This window comes from Astatotilapia calliptera, chromosome 12, assembly GCF_964374335.1.
Source record: "Astatotilapia calliptera chromosome 12, fAstCal68.1, whole genome shotgun sequence".
NCBI lineage: Eukaryota > Metazoa > Chordata > Actinopteri > Cichliformes > Cichlidae > Astatotilapia > Astatotilapia calliptera.
The window spans coordinates 40340335-40362026 of record NC_137433.1 but is presented as its reverse complement, the minus strand read 5'-3'; the positions used below and the strand labels follow the sequence as shown (position 1 = coordinate 40362026).

At 42.7% G+C, this 21692-nt stretch overlaps 1 protein-coding gene across 1 annotated transcript; it reads right to left on the bottom strand.

Moving 5' to 3' along the window:
- Positions 1–13510: 13510 nt before the first annotated feature.
- Positions 13511–21692, bottom strand: med27 (mediator complex subunit 27). The gene is made up of 8 exons (XM_026188661.2): positions 20688–21692; positions 19716–19860; positions 14490–14620; positions 14273–14366; positions 14076–14183; positions 13956–13997; positions 13803–13880; positions 13511–13718 (listed from the first exon to the last, which is right to left on the bottom strand). Exons 1-8 carry the CDS (start codon positions 21002–21004, stop codon positions 13584–13586), a joined length of 1050 nt encoding a protein of 349 aa, XP_026044446.2. The 5' UTR covers positions 21005–21692; the 3' UTR covers positions 13511–13583.

Genomic DNA, 21692 nt, shown 5'->3' with positions numbered 1-21692 from the left:
AATAAAAATAACTAATAAAGATCAAATAAACTATGACAATCAACTGGACCAGTATAGCAAAAGGCCCACTTGGGAAACTAATTCTGTTGGGCATTTTTCTTGGCCTTAGACAATAATTCTGATTGCTACAGTGCCAGACAGGACACAATAAAAAGAAAAAGAGAAAAAAACCCCCGCAGTTTTCTTATGGGAAAACAACAGTAATCTAATTACTTTTTTGCAATTGTAATCAATTACTTATTACTTGAAAAAAGTAATCAGATTACCCATCTCTGCTGGCAAGGATGTTTTCAGGGTCCCTCCTGACTGAGGTGTTTCAAGCATGTCCCAAGGAAATGAGGCTCCTGGGGTAGACCCAGGACAAGCCGGAGAGATTACACTGGCTGGCCTCGGAACGCTTTGGTGTCCTGTGGATAAGCTGGACGTGGTGGCTGGGCCGTACAGACATGAAGATAAGGAGGTTAGTGAGCTGCGATCATCTGACAGATCTAAAGAAACTAAACATGTGAACATGGTTAGCGTGTACCAGTTCCTGTAGAAAGCTCAATTAGCACACACACAAACACAAAGTAACACCCAGATAAACCACTGCAGTTGACCACAGACAGGGGGGGGCGGGGTCAGAGTGCCCATGACTGTTTGTGTCTGTAGTTGAATAGTCCTTCCGCTTTGTCCTTCCTCAGTGAAAAAACCCATCAGTTCATTATAAAGGAACTGATTGGTCCTTTCACTTTAAAAGGTTTTCAGAAGGAGCACACAGCTGACATTCTCCTCCTCCACAACCATCATGAAGCAGGAGCATAGAGCCTGATCTCGGTTCATAAAGATCAGGGTGTGATTTAGAGTTCTCACCTCAAGTTTAAACCCGTCACACTCCTCATGAACATCTGATCTGAAGCTTTTCCCCAGTCACGCTGATGTTGCTATGGACAGTGTGTGAATTATGGTATGGAATTTGCTGCTCCAGAGGTAATGCTGCTTATGTAGAGGACCTGACGATCATTTCATGAACGTAAAGCGAGTCTGAGGACATCTTTCAGGTGTTCAGACCAAAGCTTAGGCATTGCCTCTGACCCTATGTGAAAACCTCACGAAACTTTTATTTTGAATTCATGCAGCTCGCAAACAGGAAGCACAACCTAATTTCAAACCAAAAACCAATCTTCTTCATCATCATCATCATCCTCTAAGCAAGGATACAGGAAATTACTCCTTTCAAAGTAAAAGTCTTGAACTAAACCAAGTGGACAGCTGCCACGGCGACAGTAGGATGATGTCATCACTCTACTTTCAGTGTCCATCTGTCCGTCTCCTGCTCCTCTTCTTCGTCTCCATCAGTGAGGCACCTCCTTGCCTGCCAGATGTGTTCGATACCCTGTAGTTATGTGTTCATTTTGTACTGATAACAGTGACCAGTACCATAAGGACATCACCTGACCTCCGTCTCACCTGTTCACCTTCCTCTGCTACTGGTCAGCCGCCATCTTGTGTCCGGCATCCCGGATCTTCTGACTCTGCGACAGCCAATGAGCATGAAGGGCGGCAGGAGGACACAGCTGACAATCACATCACAGCACCTTCATCATTATAGTCATCATCCTTCAGACTGAATCATCTGATGACATCCCAACCATCACAGCTCGTTTTCGTTCTGTGCATCTTGGGCTGGGTCTATTTCCTGGTGTTTATAATAATGAATTGCATTTATATAGCGCTTTTCTAGGCACCCAAAGCGCTTTACAATTCCACTATTCATTCCCTCTCACATTCACACACTGGTGCAGGCAAACCACATTTGTAGCCACAGCTGCCCTGGGGCAGACTAACAGAAGCGAGACTGCCATATCGCGCGATCAGCCCCTCTGCTTTACCTGTACGTTTGGGTCCTCGGCTGGGACTACTTCATGAACTGTCTCTAAGAGCGTCACCGTCATCTCTAGCACTGTTACCATGTCAACATGGCTGCCTTGGATTATGGGTAGCAGGCAACACAGCATGCTGCAGCTCTATGTGATGCGTTTCCTGTCAGAGACATGACATCATCCACATTTGTCACCTGAGGACAGAAGCTCTACCCCTTAACTTTTGTCCTCTAACCATGATTCAAAAACCTTTATTCGCATTACCTTTCAAAGGGTTAGGCACAATGTACATTTCAATTCCTTTAATTTTAAATATGTTTATATTGTCTATCCTGTAAAATAGTCAGATGTCTATTCATATTAATGTACAGAATTCACCTGCTTGCTGCTACTACTGCACATTCACCCAATGTATATATATATATTTATTTAGTATTTAGTATTTATTTATTTATTGTCATTGTCAAGAACAATGAAATTGCGTTTGGGGCTTCCATACAACCCAAAAAAAGAAGAAAATAATAAATACCCCTTAAAACCCAAGTGTACATATTTAACCCAGTGTGACTCCAATGCAATAAGACAATCCTTAGCAATAATGTTCGTAGAAATTCAGACAAAGACCTGAGAAACATGACAAAATACAACAATGCAACCCATTCAATATTATTGTACTGTGAGATATGATATCAGATATGATAGTTATCTATTTAAGAAAGAGGGGGGGGGGGGCAGGAGGGGGAAGAGAATAAAGATATGATGCACCAATGCAGACCAGTTCATTGCTATTAAGAAGTTGGATATGGTTATTGTCCGTGAGAGGGGGGCAGAGAGTTCAGGAGCCTCACAGCCTGATATATATAGTGTGTATATATATATATATATATATATATTATATATATATATATATATATATATATTATATATATTATATATATATATATATATATATATATATATATATAGTATGTATATATATATATATATATATATATATATATATATATATATATATATATATATATATATAGTATGTATATATATATATATATATATATATATATAATGTTCTTCCTCTACACCCCCCCCCCCCCCCCCCCCCAATTTTTTTGCACATGTCGAGGAGCGTGTCAGGCTACATTTCACTGTGTGTTATACTTGTATAACTATGCATGTGACAAATAAGGAACCTTGAACCTTGAAAGGAAGTAGAAGTGACATCACAACACAGGAAGTGGCCTTCACAATAATTGTCAGTACCTGCGGTGTCTTTCTTTTTTTTTTTTTTTTTTTTTTTTTTTTTTTCTTAAATGACATCAGAAACAGCAGTATGCGACATTACGTGATGGCAGAGCTTCAGTTCATCCTTTGTCATTTTTTTTTTTTTTTTTTTTTTTTTTTTTTAATAAATAGGACAGGGGGAATGAATGAGAGAGAGAGGGGGAGAGAAAGAAAGAAAACCCAAGGGGAGAAGAGACGGTGAGAAGGGGGGGGAAGAGAGACAAAAAAAAAAAAAAAAAAAAACTCCTGGGTCACCTGTATGGAGAAAAAACAAACAAACAAACAAACAAACAGAGGAGACAGCAAACAACAAAGAGCAACATAATAATAGAGAAAACAAAGCACCATCACAATAAACTAGCTAGTCATAGATATCAGTATTTACTAAGTAATAAACGATATTGTGCAGCACGCAAGATAGACAGCGCACAGTGTGCTTTGAGGCAGCAGCCAAGAAAGCTTTAGTCCGCGTCTGTGAATACCCATGTGTGCATACCTGTGTGGATCAGCATGCTTGCATTCCAAAGGTTTCTCCATGTAATGATCTGCTAGGGAGTGTGGGGGGGCCACAGCCCCGTCCTCCAGGGTGTGAAGCGGGTATGGAGGAGATCAAAACTCCAGACATCCAGAGGCCCCCAGAACACAAGAGACCATGGCTTCTGCTCCGCGGCTGCTGAGTGAGCCCTCATCTGGGACTCTCCTCAGCTCTTACTGGAACAGTGGCGCGGCTGCCCCTCTGTTGGTCTTCCTGCGGTGTCTTTCAAGATAGCTGCTGTCCCTCAGCTGTGGGTCTGGACCTGCAGCCTCTCCTTTAGGCGAGGCCATCAGAGCATCTGAGTCAATGGTGACCAGAGCCTCATCAGACCGTCCGGGCACAGGAGCACAGAGCCCATCATATGGCTCTGATTGAGGACCAGAACAGGGATCAAGATCAGGTTTAGAATTAGGAGGAGACAGGCTTGGCCCTGCCCCATTCCAGCCTCCATCGCCTGTGAAGCAGATGTTGGTCAGAACGTCCAAACTAGGTTTAACAAACTTCATTTGGACTTTCTCTTTACAAAAAAAAAAAAAAAAATTGTAATTACATTTTTAAAAATGTAATCATAAAACAAACTCCGCCAAACACATCACCTGCTGCACACCTGGCCTACTTCGCTGGCAGAGATGGGCAGCAACACGTTACTGTAATTCGATTACTTTTTTCAAGTAACAAGTAAAGTAAGTTTATTATTGCAAAAAAGGTAATTAGGTTACTGTTACTTTCCCGTAAGCATGCTGCATTACTGCGTTACTAAACCATGATCTCGTTTGTGAGAGTGTCTCATGACAGTGACGTAAGTGAGTACGACGTTCGTGGCAACAGCTGTGTGCAGATCAGCAATGGATAATATATCGAGTGCAGCGAGAGTATGACAGTGCAGCATTTAAAACGTGGAAGTACAGACCTTACATTGATTCTGTAAAAAGTGACAAAAACATTAGTGTCTGCTGTTCACTCCGTGGGAAGAAAACCACAGGAATGTGACATTCCCAGAGAAACTCCCAGATCCTTCCACTGACATGACGGCTGTGTCATACCTGCACCAGGGCAAACCTCCGCCTGCCCCACTCCTGCTAAACAGGTGAAAATAGAGCAACAGGACTGCTGTGTCTGAGTTTATTTATTTTCTGCTGTGTTTTACTTGCATCTATGTGAAAGACTGAGTGTAAACACATTTTATATGCTGGAATATGTAGAAAAGGTCGAATTGGCCTGAAAGATCTATCGCTTTTTACCTATTCAGGTTGTAAATCATGTTTTGAAAAGGTAACTAAGTATCTAATTACCTTTGAAAATAAGTAATCAGTAAAGTAACGGGATTAATTTTGGGGGGAAGTAATCAGTAATTAGTTACTGATTACTTTTTTTTCAACACTGTCTGGTTATAACAATCAAACATTTTCTGAAGCATAAAACTCAAATCATAGATTTTAAAATGTTGCTGAGTTTCAAACATTTTAGAAACTTTATTTAAACCTGTAGCACAATGATTGCCACGAGAGCAGATTTCATGTTTCTTTATTATTATTTTAATTCCTAGGATTTAAATCTTTTTAAATCGTATTACTGACCACGACAGGGATTCATGGAATAAAACTGATTTTCACACAGTTTCAGCAGAAAACCTTTGGATTTGTTGTTATATTTAAAGTTTTTAACTGAAAGATGTCACTCATTTTTTGAGCTGCCTGCAGTGCACATATAATCCACCAGAGGGGAGAAGAGAGCCATAAAACAGTTTGGATTGTTGATCAAATTCAAATTCAAATTTTATTTGTCACACACAAAACCATACACAGTATGACATGAGGTGAAATGCTTGTAGCTGTGCAATGCAATGCCCGACCATTAAATGACATTAATTAATTAATGATGTGATGCAAACAGCATGAAAGTGTTGAGGATTTCCTCTGGGACGGTGGTCAGAGTGATCAAATTACATCAAGTCCGCCACTGTGTTTAGGATAACCACGAATTAGTCCACCTGAATGAGGGAGGAGTTACTGTGGGACACCTGTGCAGCAGAAACAAACACATCACCTTCACAGGTTTTTGTTCCTCTTTGTTCAAATCACAGCCTGATGACTTACATCAGGTGATCTGTTTGGAGTCCTTCTTCAGGACCTTTTAGTTTTAGACTCACATAAACACCACCCAGATTATGTCATCAACCTGTGTCCTTCATGTTTAATATCCAGGTAAGCAGCAGGTAAATTCTGGACTGATGCTTACCTGAACTTACTGACTTACAGAGCTGATGACCGCTGTCCTATGACCTGAGCATGCTGGCTGGTTCAGTGAAGCTGGATAACAAAAAACACCCTCGGGTGACTCACCTGTTTGGGCGTATGATTAACCCTGTAAAACCGATCAGAGCGGGCACGCTCCGTTTTGTGCAACTACTTTTAAATCCTGTTAGCACTGCAACCACGTGAGCTAGCGCAATAATTTTTTTTGCATATGAAACCGGAGAAGTTGTACTTACATCTTATGGCATCAGCTTGTCCTAGGTCACAGTTGCCTTCCACATATAGCTTTACAAAAACTGCATAAAAAGCGCTTGCAGCAACAAAAACATAACATAACATAACAAAAAATAATTTCCCCCAGGGATCAATAAAGTATTCTGATTCTGATTCTGATAATATTCCAGAAACAGGCTTTGCCGATCAGCTGTTCTTTTTTTTTTTTTTTTTTTTTGCCGATCACCTGTTCAAAACACTTCCTACACTGGAATAGATGTCAGCACGAACTATCACAGGTCCACCATGACCTGCCCTAAACCGGAAGTGATGTCATTTTTGTTCAGGTTGCCTAGCAACCATGATACTAACCGCAAGAAATGTTACATACAGCTTTGTGTGACAGAAATGAAGGAGAAAAATGTTTTGTTGGTCATTCATTTTTGTCATGACGTCACTTTGATGAGTATCTGAGGCTGAGACCACGGGACTGTAAAACATGATTGTTGGGCTTCATTCCTCAACAGTCATTTCAAGATTAGCTAGTAAATAACAATTAGCTGATGTCGGTCATGAGACTAAAATCATCCCACTGTGGTAATGTAAATATAATATGGACAATATTATATGTATTGTCCGATTATTATGAGATATATATATGTAGAGGCTTTAAAACCAAGTTAACGCTGAAAGCACAAACATCACTAATGTCACATAACTGTGCCGACATGTGGCCAACAGCAATGTTTTAATGTTCTTCGTTATTAAACATTCGCACATAAATAAGTGACGTCATATTCAGTACTTACTTTTGACAGTTCACTCTTGGCCGCTCCCTTCTGCCGTATTTTGCGGCAAAATTATCCACACCTACCGCCGCGCTATGAATTGTGGGATATATGGGACCACGAAGCGTGCACCAAGCGTCCCTCTCACGTTTTCAGCTTGTTCAAAATGTTGCTGCTCGTCTCTCACACACAGGCATGAACATATCTCACCGATCCTGTCCTCTCTTCCTCGACTTCCTGTTTATCACAGCAGTCCTAACTTTGGCTCATGAACAGTCTTTCTCCTCCGTCCCTTTCTGATCTACTTCAGCCTCATGCTCCCTCGCGGCCCTTAGATCAGCTGACCAGCTGCTTTGTCCCAAAAATTGTCTGAAACTTAGAGGAGGATGAGCTTTTTCAGCTGTGGCTCCCAAACTTTGGAATGCGTTGCCTTTGAGTAATAGACAGGCATCTTCACTGTTTTCAAGTCTCTTTTGAGAACACTTTTTTTCCAGTAGCGTTTGATCGGTGTGAGTTGATGTGCTTTGTTTTAACATGAGTGGTTTTGTCTTTTGTTTACAATCTTGTTTTGTTTTTGTACTTTGTTTTTAAATGTGCTGTATAAATAAACTGGATCTGATTATTGATCGATTGATTGGGTGATCGGTAATACAGCTGCGATTAATATGAAGTAAATGGAAACAAGCCTTAGATCAATGAGGAGAATCCATAGAATATCGAGTATTGATCTGCTGATTTCCAGTCTGTAGGAATTAAACATGGGAAAATATGAAAGCTGTATTGAAAATGCTCAGCTGTTCAATCACATATCAGCAGGTCACCTGTTAAAGGGCAAAGATCAGAATGTATTAAATACAGGGAATGCAGAATTATTAGGCAAGTTGTATTTTTGAGGAATAATGTTATTATTGAACAACAACCATGTTCTCAATGAACCCAAAAAACTCATTAATATTAAAGCTGAATGTTTTTGGAAGTAGTTTTTAGTTTGTTTTTAGTTTTAGCTATTTTAGGGGGATATCTGTGTGTGCAGGTGACTATTACTGTGCATAATTATTAGGCAACTTAACAAAAAACAAATATATACCCATTTCAATTATTTATTTTTACCAGTGAAACCAATATAACATCTCCACATTCACAAATATACATTTCTGACATTCAAAAACAAAACAAAAACAAATCAGCGACCAATATAGCCACCTTTCTAATGATCGGCTATGTACCACAGGCCTTCAAGCTGGCTGTAGTTAAACCTTTACTCAAAAAGCATCTCTAGACCCAGCAGTCTTAGCTAATTATAGGCCAATCTCCAACCTTCCTTTATATCAAACATCCTTGAAAGAGTAGTTGTCAAACAGCTAACAGATCATCTGCAGAGGTTTATTTGAAGAGTTTCAGTCAGGTTTCAGAGCTCAGCACAGCACAGAAACAGCTTTAGTGAAGGTTACAAATGATCTTCTTATGGCCTCTGACAGTGGACTCATCTCTGTGCTTGTCCTGCTAGACCTCAGTGCAGCGTTCGATACTGTCGACCATAATATCCTATTAGAGCGATTAGAACATGCTGTAGGTATTACAGGTACTGCGCTGCAGTGGTTTGTATCATATCTATCTAATAGACTCCAGTTTGTGCATGTAAATGGAGAGTGCTCTTCACACACTGAGGTTAATTATGGAGTTCCACAGGGTTCAGTGCTAGGACCAATTCTGTTTACATTATACATGCTTCCCTTAGGCAGCATCATTAGAAGACATAGCATACATTTACACTGCTATGCAGATGACACCCAGCTCTATCTGTCCATGAAGCCAGATAACACACACCAATGAGTTAAACTGCAGGAATGTCTTAAAGACATAAAGACCTGGATGGCCGCTAACTTTCTGCTTCTTAATTCAGATAAAACTGAGGTTATTGTACTCGGCCCTGAAAAGCCTAGAAATATGGTATCTAACCAGATTCTTCCTCTGGATGGCATTACCTTGGCCTCCAGTAACACTGTGAGGAACCTTGGAGTCATTTTTGACCAGGACATGTCCTTCAATGCACATATTAAACAAATATGTAAGACTGCGTTCTTCCATTTGCGCAACATCTCTAAAATTAGAAATATCCTGTCTCAGAGTGACGCTGAAAAACTAGTTCATGCATTTATTACTTCCAGGCTGGACTACTGCAATTCATTATTATCAGGATGTCCAAAAAACTCACTGAAAAGCCTTCAGCTAATCCAAAATGCTGCAGCAAGAGTCCTGACAGGGACTAGAAAGAGAGAGCAGATTTCTCCTGTTTTGGCTTCCTGTTAAATCCAGAATTCAAAATCCTGCTGCTCACATACAAGGTCTTAAATAATCAGACCCCATCTTATCTTAATGACCTTGTAGTACCATATCACCCTATTAGAGCACTTCGCTCTCGCTCTGCAGGCCTACTTGTTGTTCCTAGAGTATTTAAAAGTAGAATGGGAGGCAGAGCCTTCAGTTTTCAGGCCCCTCTTCTGTGGAACCAGCTTCCAGTTTGGATTCAGGAGACAGACACTATCTCTACTTTCAAGATTAGGCTTCAAACTTTCCTTTTTGGTAAAGCATATAGTTAGGGCTGGACCAGGTGACCCTGAATCCTCCCTTAGTTATGCTGCAATAGACGTAGGCTGCCGGGGGATTCCCATGATGCATTGAGTTTTTCCTTTCCAGTCACCTTTCTCACTCACTATGTATTAACAGACCTCTCTGCATTGAATCATATCTGTTATTAATCTCTGTCTCTCTTCCACAGCATGTCTTTATCCTGTCTTCCTTCTCTCACCCCAACCGGTCGCAGCAGATGGCCCCGCCCCTCCCTGAGCCTGGTTCTGCCGGAGGTTTCTTCCTGTTAAAAGGGAGTTTTTCCTTCCCACTGTTGCCAAAGTGCTTGCTCATAGGGGGTCATATGATTGTTGGGTTTTTCTCTGTATCTATGAAGCGCCTTGAGGCGACTTATGTTGTGATTTGGCGCTATATAAATAAAATTGAATTGAATTGAATTGAATTGTGGTGGTTCCCAGCCAGAGTTGCATGGACTGTAGCTCCTCTCCCTGTGCTCAATTATACATTTAAATTAGGTGGATGTTGCTTTACTAAGTATTAGTTCTGAGGGCTGAAGGTCCCCAAAGTACTTTTGATTACTTTTAATGAGAAAAAGATAGCTGCTGTTAATTTAAGACAGCACTACGAGTCAAAACATCAGGACAAGCTGAAAAACCGAAATGCAGAGCAGAAACTACAGAAAGTAGAAGAGCTAAAGAAGAATCTGACATTTCAGCAGAGGTGGGTCGAGTATCCAAAAATTGTACTCAAGTAAGAGTAGCATTACTTTAAAAATATTATTACTCAAGTAAAAGTAGTCGTCAAAAAAGTTACTCAACTAAGAGTAAAAAAAGTACTTGGCAAAAAGACTACTCAAGTAGCCAGTAACTGTTTGAAATGTCAGATTTATTTTATAAATAAATGCTATCATGAAGCCAATACAGAAGAACCTTAAAGGAGTAGAGACGAGCTGTTTGCATGTGCGTTGAACTCTAGCGTCATTAACCAGGCTAGCTGTTAGCTTATAGCTCACGCTAGCTAACCAGCGAGCAGTTAAAAGGACAGCTGAAGCTGCACAAAACACCCACAAACTTATCTCACTACAATGTAGCGCCGAAAATATGACTCGCAGCTCGAGCTCGACACAGCTGCTGTAACATAAGACTGACATCCAGCTAACCACAGCTAAAAAGATATTTAGAGAAAACTTACCGTTTCCTCAGGTTACACGAGTTGAGTTGTTTCACGCTGAAAAGTTGTTGTTTTGGCTCTCACTGAAGACAGAGCTGTTCATTTGTGCTGCTTTTAAGCAAAACATTCTTTGTATGTGAGGCCAAGGGTGTTCATCCTCTTCAGCTCTAGCGTAGACTCTGCCATGTTTTCATGGGTTTCTTCTTTCTGTGTGTCCGCTACTTTGAAACGCTTGGGCCGCTCTGCCCGCCACAGTTTCAAACTGGTCATGTGACTGCATGGCCACATCTCATTGGTAAAAAAGTTACCGGAAACTCCACTGGCGGCATGTTATCTAATGTGTTAAACTAATTTAAAAAAAAAAGAACGAAAAAATAACGAGTCGAATTTTGCAAATGTAGCGGAGTAAAAGTACAGTTTCCTATGGGCTCAAAATGTGGTCATAAATATTTTGTACTTGTAAATCAGTTTTGTACTTGTAAATCAGGATTTGTATGTGTAAAAAGAATTTGTGTGTGTGTAAAAAAGATTAGTGTTGTGGACTTAGCCAAAAAATCCCTGCAAGTTACAAGTACGAATTTTGACCCTATTTTTCTTCCTTTCATCTGATTGGTCAATGTCATGTCAATCACAAATTAAACAATCCAATCAGAGAACAGATGGGTTTGGCTGTCGGAGGGGCGCTTTTTTTGAACTGCAGGTCCTTGAAGGGTAATACAGTTTGAAGCTGGAGGATCTCTATATAAATATCCGATAGCAGCTAGGTCCCCTAACTTTCAGCAGCTGTTGAAAGGATAAAGTTGTGGTATATCAGTGGTTAGAAACACCATCATTACTTTAGGATTAGTTTAACACAAAGTCAGGGCTGACCCGGGACCATTGCTGTGAGTCACAGTGCGCAGCATAAAGGTCCTTTCACATCGGACGCAGCATGTGCTGCTAATGCTAACTGCTAACTAAAAGCCAAGGATCCAGAATTTGTTGCGCTGGCTGCTGAGCTCTGTGGGTTTTTGCAGCAGCTCTACCTGTAGTAGATGCACCTGCACTCCTCTACAAGAGTTTCTGGTTTTTTTGCTAGTTCTTCAAATCTTCAATAAAAACATGTATGCTAATTCATAACAAAGAAAGCTTTGTAATGACCACATTTTGAGCCCATACGTTTCTTCTTCATAAATGTACTCAAGTAAAAGTAAAAAGTATCTTGCAAAAAAGGTACTTTAAAAGTACATTTTTTTTCAAAAACTTACTCAAGTAAATGTAACGGAGTAAATGTAACTCGTTACTACCCACCTCTGCATTTCAGCAGATGACTTTCACCAGTGCAAAATCACAAAGTGAAGCTGTTGTGAAAGCAAGTTTTATTGTAGCAGAGGAGCCAAATCAGCCCGGTACCACTCTGAAGAGCTGCATGATGAAGGTGTGCGACGTCTTGGGTCCAGACAAAATGCAGATTTTGGCAAATGTGAGCCTGAGCAGAAATACGATTGCTGATCGGGTTTGTGAGATGGCCACTGATTTAAGAACACAGTTGTGTGAAAGAAGCAAAAACTTTCTTGCATACTCTCTTGCTGTGGATGAAAGTACAGACATGATGGACATTGCACAGCTGACCATCTTCATCCGTAAGGGGAGTGAATATTGGAAATTGAATCGATGCACGGGACAACGACAGGAAAAGACATTTTTTAAAAGTATTTCAAAGTGTAACTGACATGAAACTGCGCTGGGATAACAGATGGAGCGCTGGTGTTGTGCAGGATGTAAGATCTAGTAAGGATGCAGGAGAACTGTACTGGTGAGTTAACAGCATATCACTGCATCACACACCAGGAAACGCTGTGTAGTAAAGTCCTTAAAATGGAGCATGTAATGCTCACCGTGACGCAGACCGTACATTTTATCTGAGCTAAAAGTTTAAATCACCGTCAGTTTCAGTCTTTTATGTGGGAAATAGATTCAGAGTTTGCCGACATTCCTCATCACACAGAGGTCCGCTGGCTGAGTTGGGGAAAAGTTCTCAGTAGTTTTTGAGCTCAGCAAGGAAACCTGTCAGTTCATGGACATGTATGATGTGGTGAAAGCGTTTCAAGTGAAGCTGTCACAAATGCACCAGTGCAACCTGCCTCACTTTCCCTGTTGCCAAGTAATGTTGAGCCAAGTCGGCGCACTTTGCTCCGTCTACATGCGGCTGGAACCTTGTGTTTGCTTTCATTTATTTTTTCTGGGGTTTTTGCTGCATGTTCATATTTCTAACTTGCATAATTGTGACAGGATATATTTTTATGGAGAGCAAAATATTTAAAGTTAAAGTTAATTTTTTTAAGTTATTTATTCTGGAATAATATTTCTGCCTGTTTTTATTCATATTTATGTATAAAAAACATCGATTTAGTGTGTTTAAAAAATGTTTATCTTGTTTGGCCCACGACCTAAAGTGTGCCTTGAGTTTTGGCCCCCTATGCAATTGAGTTTGACACCTCTGCTGTACACTATGCCACTATGCACTCGGTTATGGCGTTCCACGTATGCCCCGCCTGCCAGCATCTTGCACCCTGCTGCTACGTGCTGGATTGTCTCAGGGGCATCTTTACACAGCCTGCACCTGGAGTCTTGCCCATACTGGCAGTCACGTTTCCCTGGGCAATATTATCAGAATCACCTTTATTTGGCCAAGTTTGTGCACAGAAATCAATTTGACTCAACTTTGGGGGTTTTTGCATACAGAAAGCAAACTTTGTAAAAATATATAAATAAATAAATTTAAGCCATGAACAGGCTCACGGCTCAGCAGACATCAATAACAGCTTCACTCACACATCTGTACAAAACAAACTTTATTGAAACACCTTTACATAAAGAAAAACTTTACAGATAAACAGGAAGTGTCCTGTTACATGCGACAGGTGTCATGAAACGCCTCCAGGGTCCTAAAGTCCCTCCAAGTGGGAGGAAGTCCGTCCTGCAGGAAACGGCCACAACGCTGACATGACGACTGGAAGAGCTTTATGTAGCTCCGCAGCCAGGTCTGAGAGGGCGACACAGAGGGGTCAGACACAGACAGGCAACGACAGAGGGTAATCAGATTACTCTGGTGCCCGATTACTCTCACCATGAAAGACCGCACAACGACGTCTGGCATCTGAGGCAGCTGGTAGTGCAGCAGGGCGGTGGTGGCGTGGTCTGTTACCTGCAAGCACCTGGCTAATCAGGGCTCCGAATGCTAGGCCCACATATCAACTTCTATGCATCTGAGATCTCTTACCTTCTGAAACACCTGGTACTGGGACTTGGTCCAGATATCCAGCTGACGAGGACAAAAGAACAGATTACCGTGGTTACCTGGGACACATAATCAGCTGTTACCTGTCAGGCGAACACTCACCTTTCCTTCCTCGTTGTAAACGTTTTCGTTGAATCCTCGAACGATGGTTCTGTCGATAAACAGCGACCGCATCACAACGATGGCCTTCAGCACCTTCCCCAGAGTCACCTGGGACGGAGACAGGTGAGACAGACACATGTTACCTGATCTGAAAACACCTGTGGGCACAAAGTGTGTTTAAATGTGTATTCTACTACCAGCAGCACAGCCGACGTCCCGTTGGGTCTAAACAGCTCAATGGTCATATCAGGAAACAGCCTGCCGATGCGAGAGATGACATCATCCACGTACCTGTGACAGGTGTGACAGGTGCCCGTGTGTTAGTGTGAAAGGATAAACCAGGGGAACCGCAGCATAAAGGTGTGAAATAGTTTACTGTAGCACTGTTGTAGTATTTTGTGCAATAGTACTCACTGTGGAGGCAGTACCAGAGTACTGGGTTGGACTTTGGGCCGTCTCTTGGCTGATGCTCCCATCTGATTGGCTGATCGCTTCAGCGACTGCTGGTTCAACAAACTGGAGGCCAAGCTAGCGTGATACTGCAACTACACATACACACAAACACAGCGTGAGGATTTGACGGTAGGCGGGGCCTCTAAACATGGATTAAACGTTTTCCTCACACTCAAAGACGCTCAGCCTGCATCCGACCTCACAAGTGTCCACACGAGGACAATCCCAGTGTCCTCTGTCTGTCTGACTGTCAGGCAGTAAAAACATGGAGGCAGCGTCCGGGTGGGTGGTCCCTGACCAGTTTACAGGGAGTGGTTTTATCACGTCCATGTTTTTGCAAACACGACGGCGACGGTGGAAGGACTCATCTTCAGCCTTCGTAAACGAGGGCCGCCGCTGGCTTGGTCTGTGGTGGCAGCTCCATGAGCTCCAGCTGTGGACCAACATCAAAGCACCTGACACGCTCAGAGCAGCTGAAGAGTCGCGATCAAGAACTCGCTGATTAATGAGACACAGCTGACACAGTGGGTATCAGAGGCGGGGGCTGATTCTGTTGGTCTGAAAACGCTACGAACCATCAGCTGCACACAGAGGCTTGTCACAACCACGTCTGTCTGCGGTCAACACTCGACTTTAACAAACCGAAACAAAACAAACAACTGAGGTTACAAAGGTCGTCCTTTGTGCTTATAACATGTGAAACAGTCAAATAAAAAACCTCACACGACAGAAGCTGAAGTCCAAACAGCGATGATAAAACCGACACAGCAGGTTTGTGTCCCATGGCGTGTGGAAACTCCCACCGTCGCCATATTTCCCTATCTGGTATGACTGAAACACGCACGCTCAGCACGGTGTGTTAGGTAGAAGGTTTTGAGGTTTGGCGGGGGGATTAATGATGCATTCGCAGTGTGTGGGAGAAAAAAAAAAAACGTGCAGACACCGTAATATTTCCATGGCAACCCATACTCGATGGTTACGATAACGCCATTTTAACCATCGTATGTGGACAAACTCGTTAAGTATATTCGATACATGGCCCAGCCCTCACTCCAGCTCAACATCCATCTTCGACCCCGCAGTAACCACAAGTCTTTAATTCCAGTTACAGTCCCTACACATTTATCTATCACTCACCCAGCTGGCTCACATTACAGCAGCCTTCACGCCAACATGTGTAAAAACAATTGTGTTGCTAGGCGATCCAGTGTGTCGTAGCTACTTTAATTTCTGTGGCTTCTCCGGTTCGAGGTAAAAGTGGTTATATTTATTTCTTTTGATCCAACACGCCCCAAAAGCCAGTATTTGATGAATACGCCCAAAGTCATGAAATATGAGATGCACAGTGCTGATGGCACCGGGTCACCTGACTCAAACAGTCCTCATCATGACGTGTCTGCAAACCCGAACATTACAGCGAACAAGAGGCACGTCCTGTTTCAGACCAGCCAGCCAACAGAGCTACTCTCTGCTAAAGGCACGGACCGCTCATGAACGGCAGGAGACAGCGACCCCGCTACACTGACGCTCAGCTGTCGTCTCCTCCGCTCAGTTAGCTATGATGGTGCTAAACATGCCTTTCTTGAATTGTTAAATCTGTGACGGTGTGTCACAGCAGGGCTCCGTGGGGAAATGTCCAGGTTCAGGTCCACTTTGATCTCGCTGTGAACAGGGCGGTTGCTCTGAGGTCCTCATCAGCAATGTTCCCTCTAAGCTGCGCGCGTGCGCAATTGCGCACTGCTGGCACGTCTCTGCGCACAGAAAAAAAAATCTAACCTGAATTGAAATTAAAATGAAAACTTTAACAATCCTGTTCTGCAGTGTTAGTCAGTGACTGGCTGCTCCCGTATGGGATCAGAACGATGCCACCTTATCCCACAGTCCAGCCAATGATGCGATTCACATTCGTATAGATACGCAGCTAATCAACGTCGCTGACAGGCTCTGACAGCGTCCTTATGTGCCGACACCGGTGTTTAGCTAGCAAAGCGGCTGATGTGGAGTGAAGCCACGTTAATGACAACGTGTACAACCATTGGAGATGTGAGCAGCACAGACGAACAACTGACGGACAAAGTGTGGACTTTATACCAGTTTTTAAATTGTGTTGATCGGCCACGTAAAACCAGAGTTATGATAAAATATCTGCAATGTTTGTTTTTCTTCCTGAATACTGTCGTTGTTTATATTTACTGCAGGAAGAAACGGTAAAAACTGCGTTTTATAAGGAAAACCCCCTGAGCAAAAACAACACCCCTCCCCCAGCCTCTCCTATTGGTGGAAAAATGTACCATGTGGACCAATCAACCAAGCAACATGGCATTTATTGTTTAGGGAGGGGGAAGTTTTAGGAGTGATGGCGTGTTTGAGATGTGAGAGATTTGCAATGTTTAGCACTAATCTTGTGTCGTTAGTGTGTAGTCAGTGTGTCGTCAGTGTGTAGTCAGTGTGTCGTCAGTGTGTCGTCAGTGTGTAGTCAGTGTGTCGTCAGTGTGTAGTCAGTGTGTAGTCAGTGTGTAGTCAGTGTGTCGTCAGTGTGTCGTTAGTGTGTCGTTAGTGTGTAGTCAGTGTGTAGTCAGTGTGTCGTCAGTGTGTAGTCAGTGTGTCGTCAGTGTGTAGTCAGTGTGTCGTCAGTGTGTCGTCAGTGTGTAGTCAGTGTGTCGTCAGTGTGTCGTTAGTGTGTCGTCAGTGTGTCGTCAGTGTGTCGTCAGTGTGTAGTCAGTGTGTAGTCAGTGTGTCGTCAGTGTGTCGTTAGTGTGTCGTCAGTGTGTAGTCAGTGTGTAGTCAGTGTGTAGTCAGTGTGTCGTCAGTGTGTCGTTAGTGTGTCGTTAGTGTGTCGTCAGTGTGTAGTCAGTGTGTAGTCAGTGTGTCGTCAGTGTGTCGTCAGTGTGTCGTTAGTGTGTCGTCAGTGTGTAGTCAGTGTGTCGTCAGTGTGTCGTTAGTGTGTCGTTAGTGTGTCGTCAGTGTGTAGTCAGTGTGTCGTCAGTGTGTCGTCAGTGTGTAGTCAGTGTGTAGTCAGTGTGTCGTCAGTGTGTCGTCAGTGTGTCGTTAGTGTGTCGTCAGTGTGTAGTCAGTGTGTAGTCAGTGTGTCGTCAGTGTGTCGTCAGTGTGTCGTCAGTGTGTCGTTAGTGTGTCGTTAGTGTGTCGTCAGTGTGTCGTCAGTGTGTAGTCAGTGTGTAGTCAGTGTGTAGTCAGTGTGTCGTCAGTGTGTCGTTAGTGTGTCGTCAGTGTGTAGTCAGTGTGTAGTCAGTGTGTCGTCAGTGTGTCGTTAGTGTGTCGTTAGTGTGTCGTCAGTGTGTAGTCAGTGTGTAGTCAGTGTGTCGTCAGTGTGTCGTTAGTGTGTCGTTAGTGTGTCGTCAGTGTGTAGTCAGTGTGTAGTCAGTGTGTCGTCAGTGTGTCGTCAGTGTGTAGTCAGTGTGTAGTCAGTGTGTAGTCAGTGTGTAGTCAGTGTGTCGTTAGTGTGTCGTCAGTGTGTCGTTAGTGTGTCGTTAGTGTGTCGTCAGTGTGTAGTCAGTGTGTAGTCAGTGTGTAGTCAGTGTGTAGTCAGTGTGTCGTCAGTGTGTAGTCAGTGTGTCGTCAGTGTGTAGTCAGTGTGTCGTCAGTGTGTAGTCAGTGTGTCGTCAGTGTGTCGTCAGTGTGTCGTTAGTGTGTCGTCAGTGTGTCGTCAGTGTGTCGTCAGTGTGTCGTCAGTGTGTAGTCAGTGTGTCGTCAGTGTGTCGTCAGTGTGTCGTTAGTGTGTAGTCAGTGTGTAGTCAGTGTGTCGTCAGTGTGTAGTCAGTGTGTCGTCAGTGTGTAGTCAGTGTGTCGTCAGTGTGTAGTCAGTGTGTCGTCAGTGTGTAGTCAGTGTGTCGTCAGTGTGTCGTCAGTGTGTCGTTAGTGTGTCGTCAGTGTGTCGTCAGTGTGTCGTCAGTGTGTCGTCAGTGTGTAGTCAGTGTGTAGTCAGTGTGTCGTCAGTGTGTCGTTAGTGTGTCGTTAGTGTGTCGTCAGTGTGTCGTCAGTGTGTAGTTAGTGTGTAGTCAGTGTGTAGTTAGTGTGTAGTCAGTGTGTAGTCAGTGTGTAGTTAGTGTGTAAATGGTAAATGGCCTGTATTTATATAGCGCTTTTCTAGTCCCTAAGGACCCCAAAGCGCTTTACATATCCAGTCATCCACCCATTCACACACACATCCACACACTGGTGATGGCAGCTACATTGTAGCCACAGCCACCCTGGGGCGCACTGACAGAGGCGAGGCTGCCGGACACTGGCGCCACCGGGCCCTCTGACCACCACCAGTAGGCAACGGGTGAAGTGTCTTGCCCAAGGACACAACGACCGTGTCAGTGTGTAGTTAGTGTGTAGTCAGTGTGTAGTCAGTGTGTAGTCAGTGTGTAGTTAGTGTGTAGTTAGTGTGTAGTTAGTGTGTAGTTAGTGTGTAGTCAGTGTGTAGTCAGTGTGTAGTCAGTGTGTAGTGTAGTCAGTAGTGTTGTGTGTCAGAACAATGAGGCGACTGCTGAGTGTTACAGCAGTGATACATCTGCTGCTGTCAGGCCTGCAGGTATCAGGCTGTTGTTCTCCTTCGTCTCATAGTGGACAGAAATTATTTTTTGGAGCGGCACAAATAATTTGTGTGGCATCAGAGTTGATGCAGAACAGCTGATTGTTCTGTAAATAGTTTGAAATGTTTATTTAAAAACGCTTTGGCTGCATTTTTAGGTAAACAGCTGCAAAAAGCTTTGTTTGCATAACTCAGTTACTTTTTTGAAGAAGTAACTATATAATTAACTGCCCAACATTGGTCATTGTTTACTGTATTTGCAGACAGAGTTACAGACTCTCTCCCAGACCACAGACTCATAATACAGTCAGAGCTTTATGAAAGAATAAAGAAAGAAAGCTTTGTTTTCAAACTTGGAGTTCAAGTTATTTTTCCTTCCAATAGTGTTAACATGCTACAGGTCATGAACAAGATTGTTTTTAATTGTCATTGTAAGTAGGCTGAAGCAGTTAATTTAAAGTAGTCTAACATAAATGCTGTAATTTGATTACTTTAATAAACCTATGTGACTTGGATGCTGGTGTGACCACACTGCACACGTCTGATGTTGCTCACAGTGGTCCAAGGGACGCTCAGGGAGTTTGTGTGTTCATGAAACATTAGAGGGAACGTTGATCATCAGTGAACAGGAAGTGCACGTTAGCGGTTACCTTGTTGGACCACTTGTATGCCTGCAGCAGCTGAGAGTACAGAGGAGTTTTATCCTGCACCGGGTCCAGACTCAGCAGACCGCTGTTATGGAGGGGGTGGGACTCTGAGGGGCGACCAACCAATCCGCTGAGACGCTCCAGCTCACTGACAGACAGACAGAGAGACGGATTTTCAGTCGCCAGAGAAAGTCAAACCGTAAAAACGTGTTTAGGATTAAAAAGTCATAAAATAACAGTCAGAGGTCAGGCTCACTTCAGCCTGCTCGAGCATGGCTGATTACACTTAGACTCTCAGTAAACATGGACCTAAAATCATCCTGACCATCAGCTGCTGTCTTGTCTCAAAATACACTCCAAGTGTTGCTCTGTGGCACGGAAAGTCGCCTTCAGTTTAGGATGTATTCAGAAAATGAACTTTATATTTTAATAATTCCCGTGAGGAAGATGCATATCTGCTCTGAGGATCCAGAATTCCCTTTGGACAGTATTTCAAGTTTCCACACCAACGACACAGCGACAGTAGGTGCTTGGCAGCTGTTAGAATCAGGAATCAGAATGCTTTATCAATCCCTAAGAAAATTATGTATCTGAATGGACCCTCTTCTGTCAGCATGTCTTTGTGTATTAACTCTTAAATCAGCAGAAATATGAATGGACCCTGGTCCGTCAGCATGTCTTTGTGTATTAACTCTTAAATCAGCAGAAATATGAATGGACCCTGGTCTGTTATGAGTCTGTCAGCATGTCTTTGTGTATTAACTCTTAAATCAGCAGAAATATGAACGGACCCTGGTCCGTCAGCATGTCTTTGTGTATTAACTCTTAAATCAGCAGAAATATGAATGGACCCTGGTCTGTCAGCATGTCTTTGTGTATTAACTCTTAAATCGGCAGAAATATGAATGGACCCTGGTCTGGGGGTTAGTGTGTTTTTCTGTAGGCTGGATCCTGACGGACAGTGTTTGGACTCACTTGAGGTCTCTGTTGACCGCCTCTAGGTTTTGCTGGAATTCGGATATAAACTGCTTCTCTCGACCCTCCAGCGTCTCGCGATTCTTCATGCCGTCCTTCAGGAACTCGAACACGCGGCTCACGCTGGAGCGCAGCGCCTGGATGCCGCTGATGGCGTGAGAAAACGCATCCAGGTTCACTCCGACATTCACCACGTCCGCCATCTTCTCTGCTTTCCCCCCCCCCCCCGGCTGCTGGCGCGCGTTGATGACGTTTAGGAAGTCGTTAAAAAAAACAAAAAAACGTGACCCTGACTGGAAAGGCAATCTTACAGTCATTGGATGATGATGTAAATAAATGTAAAGATAGAAGGTTAAAGGTCACAGGTGTTTACATGCAGGGCTGGACTGGAACAAAAAATCGGCCCGGGCATTTTGACTAGAGACCGGCCCACCAGGTATTATAGGAAAAACCATAAAGCCTTTGAATGGAAACAAACGCTGTTGTCACAGTGATGTACACTGTGTTGTTGGTATATATGTATCAGTCTAATAAACTTAAACCTCCACCATCCTGCATATTCTGGTATTCTACAAGACATAATGTGGATTGCACAACACTGGTCACTATATTCTTCATTTCCAGTTAATACTTGTACAGCTGCTGTTATTGTGTATATATTTATTTATATTTCTTCATACATTCTTATATAGTTCTATATTGTGTATTTTAGTGTACAGTTATTTTATTTTCAACTTTAATTTATATATTTTATCTTATTCTCCCAGTTAAATTTACCCTTCATTCTAATTTGTGTTGTACAGTTATTTCATTTTTAATCTTAATTTATATTTTATTCCTTCCTAGTTAAATTTACCCTTTTTAATTTTTCATATTTATTTCCTATCTTATTCATAGCCTTTTCCCTTTTTTGTTTTCTTTAGGTCACGAGCAGTTGTCAAAGCATTTCACTACATATCGTACTGTGTATGACTGTGTACGTGACAAATAAAATTTGAATTTGAA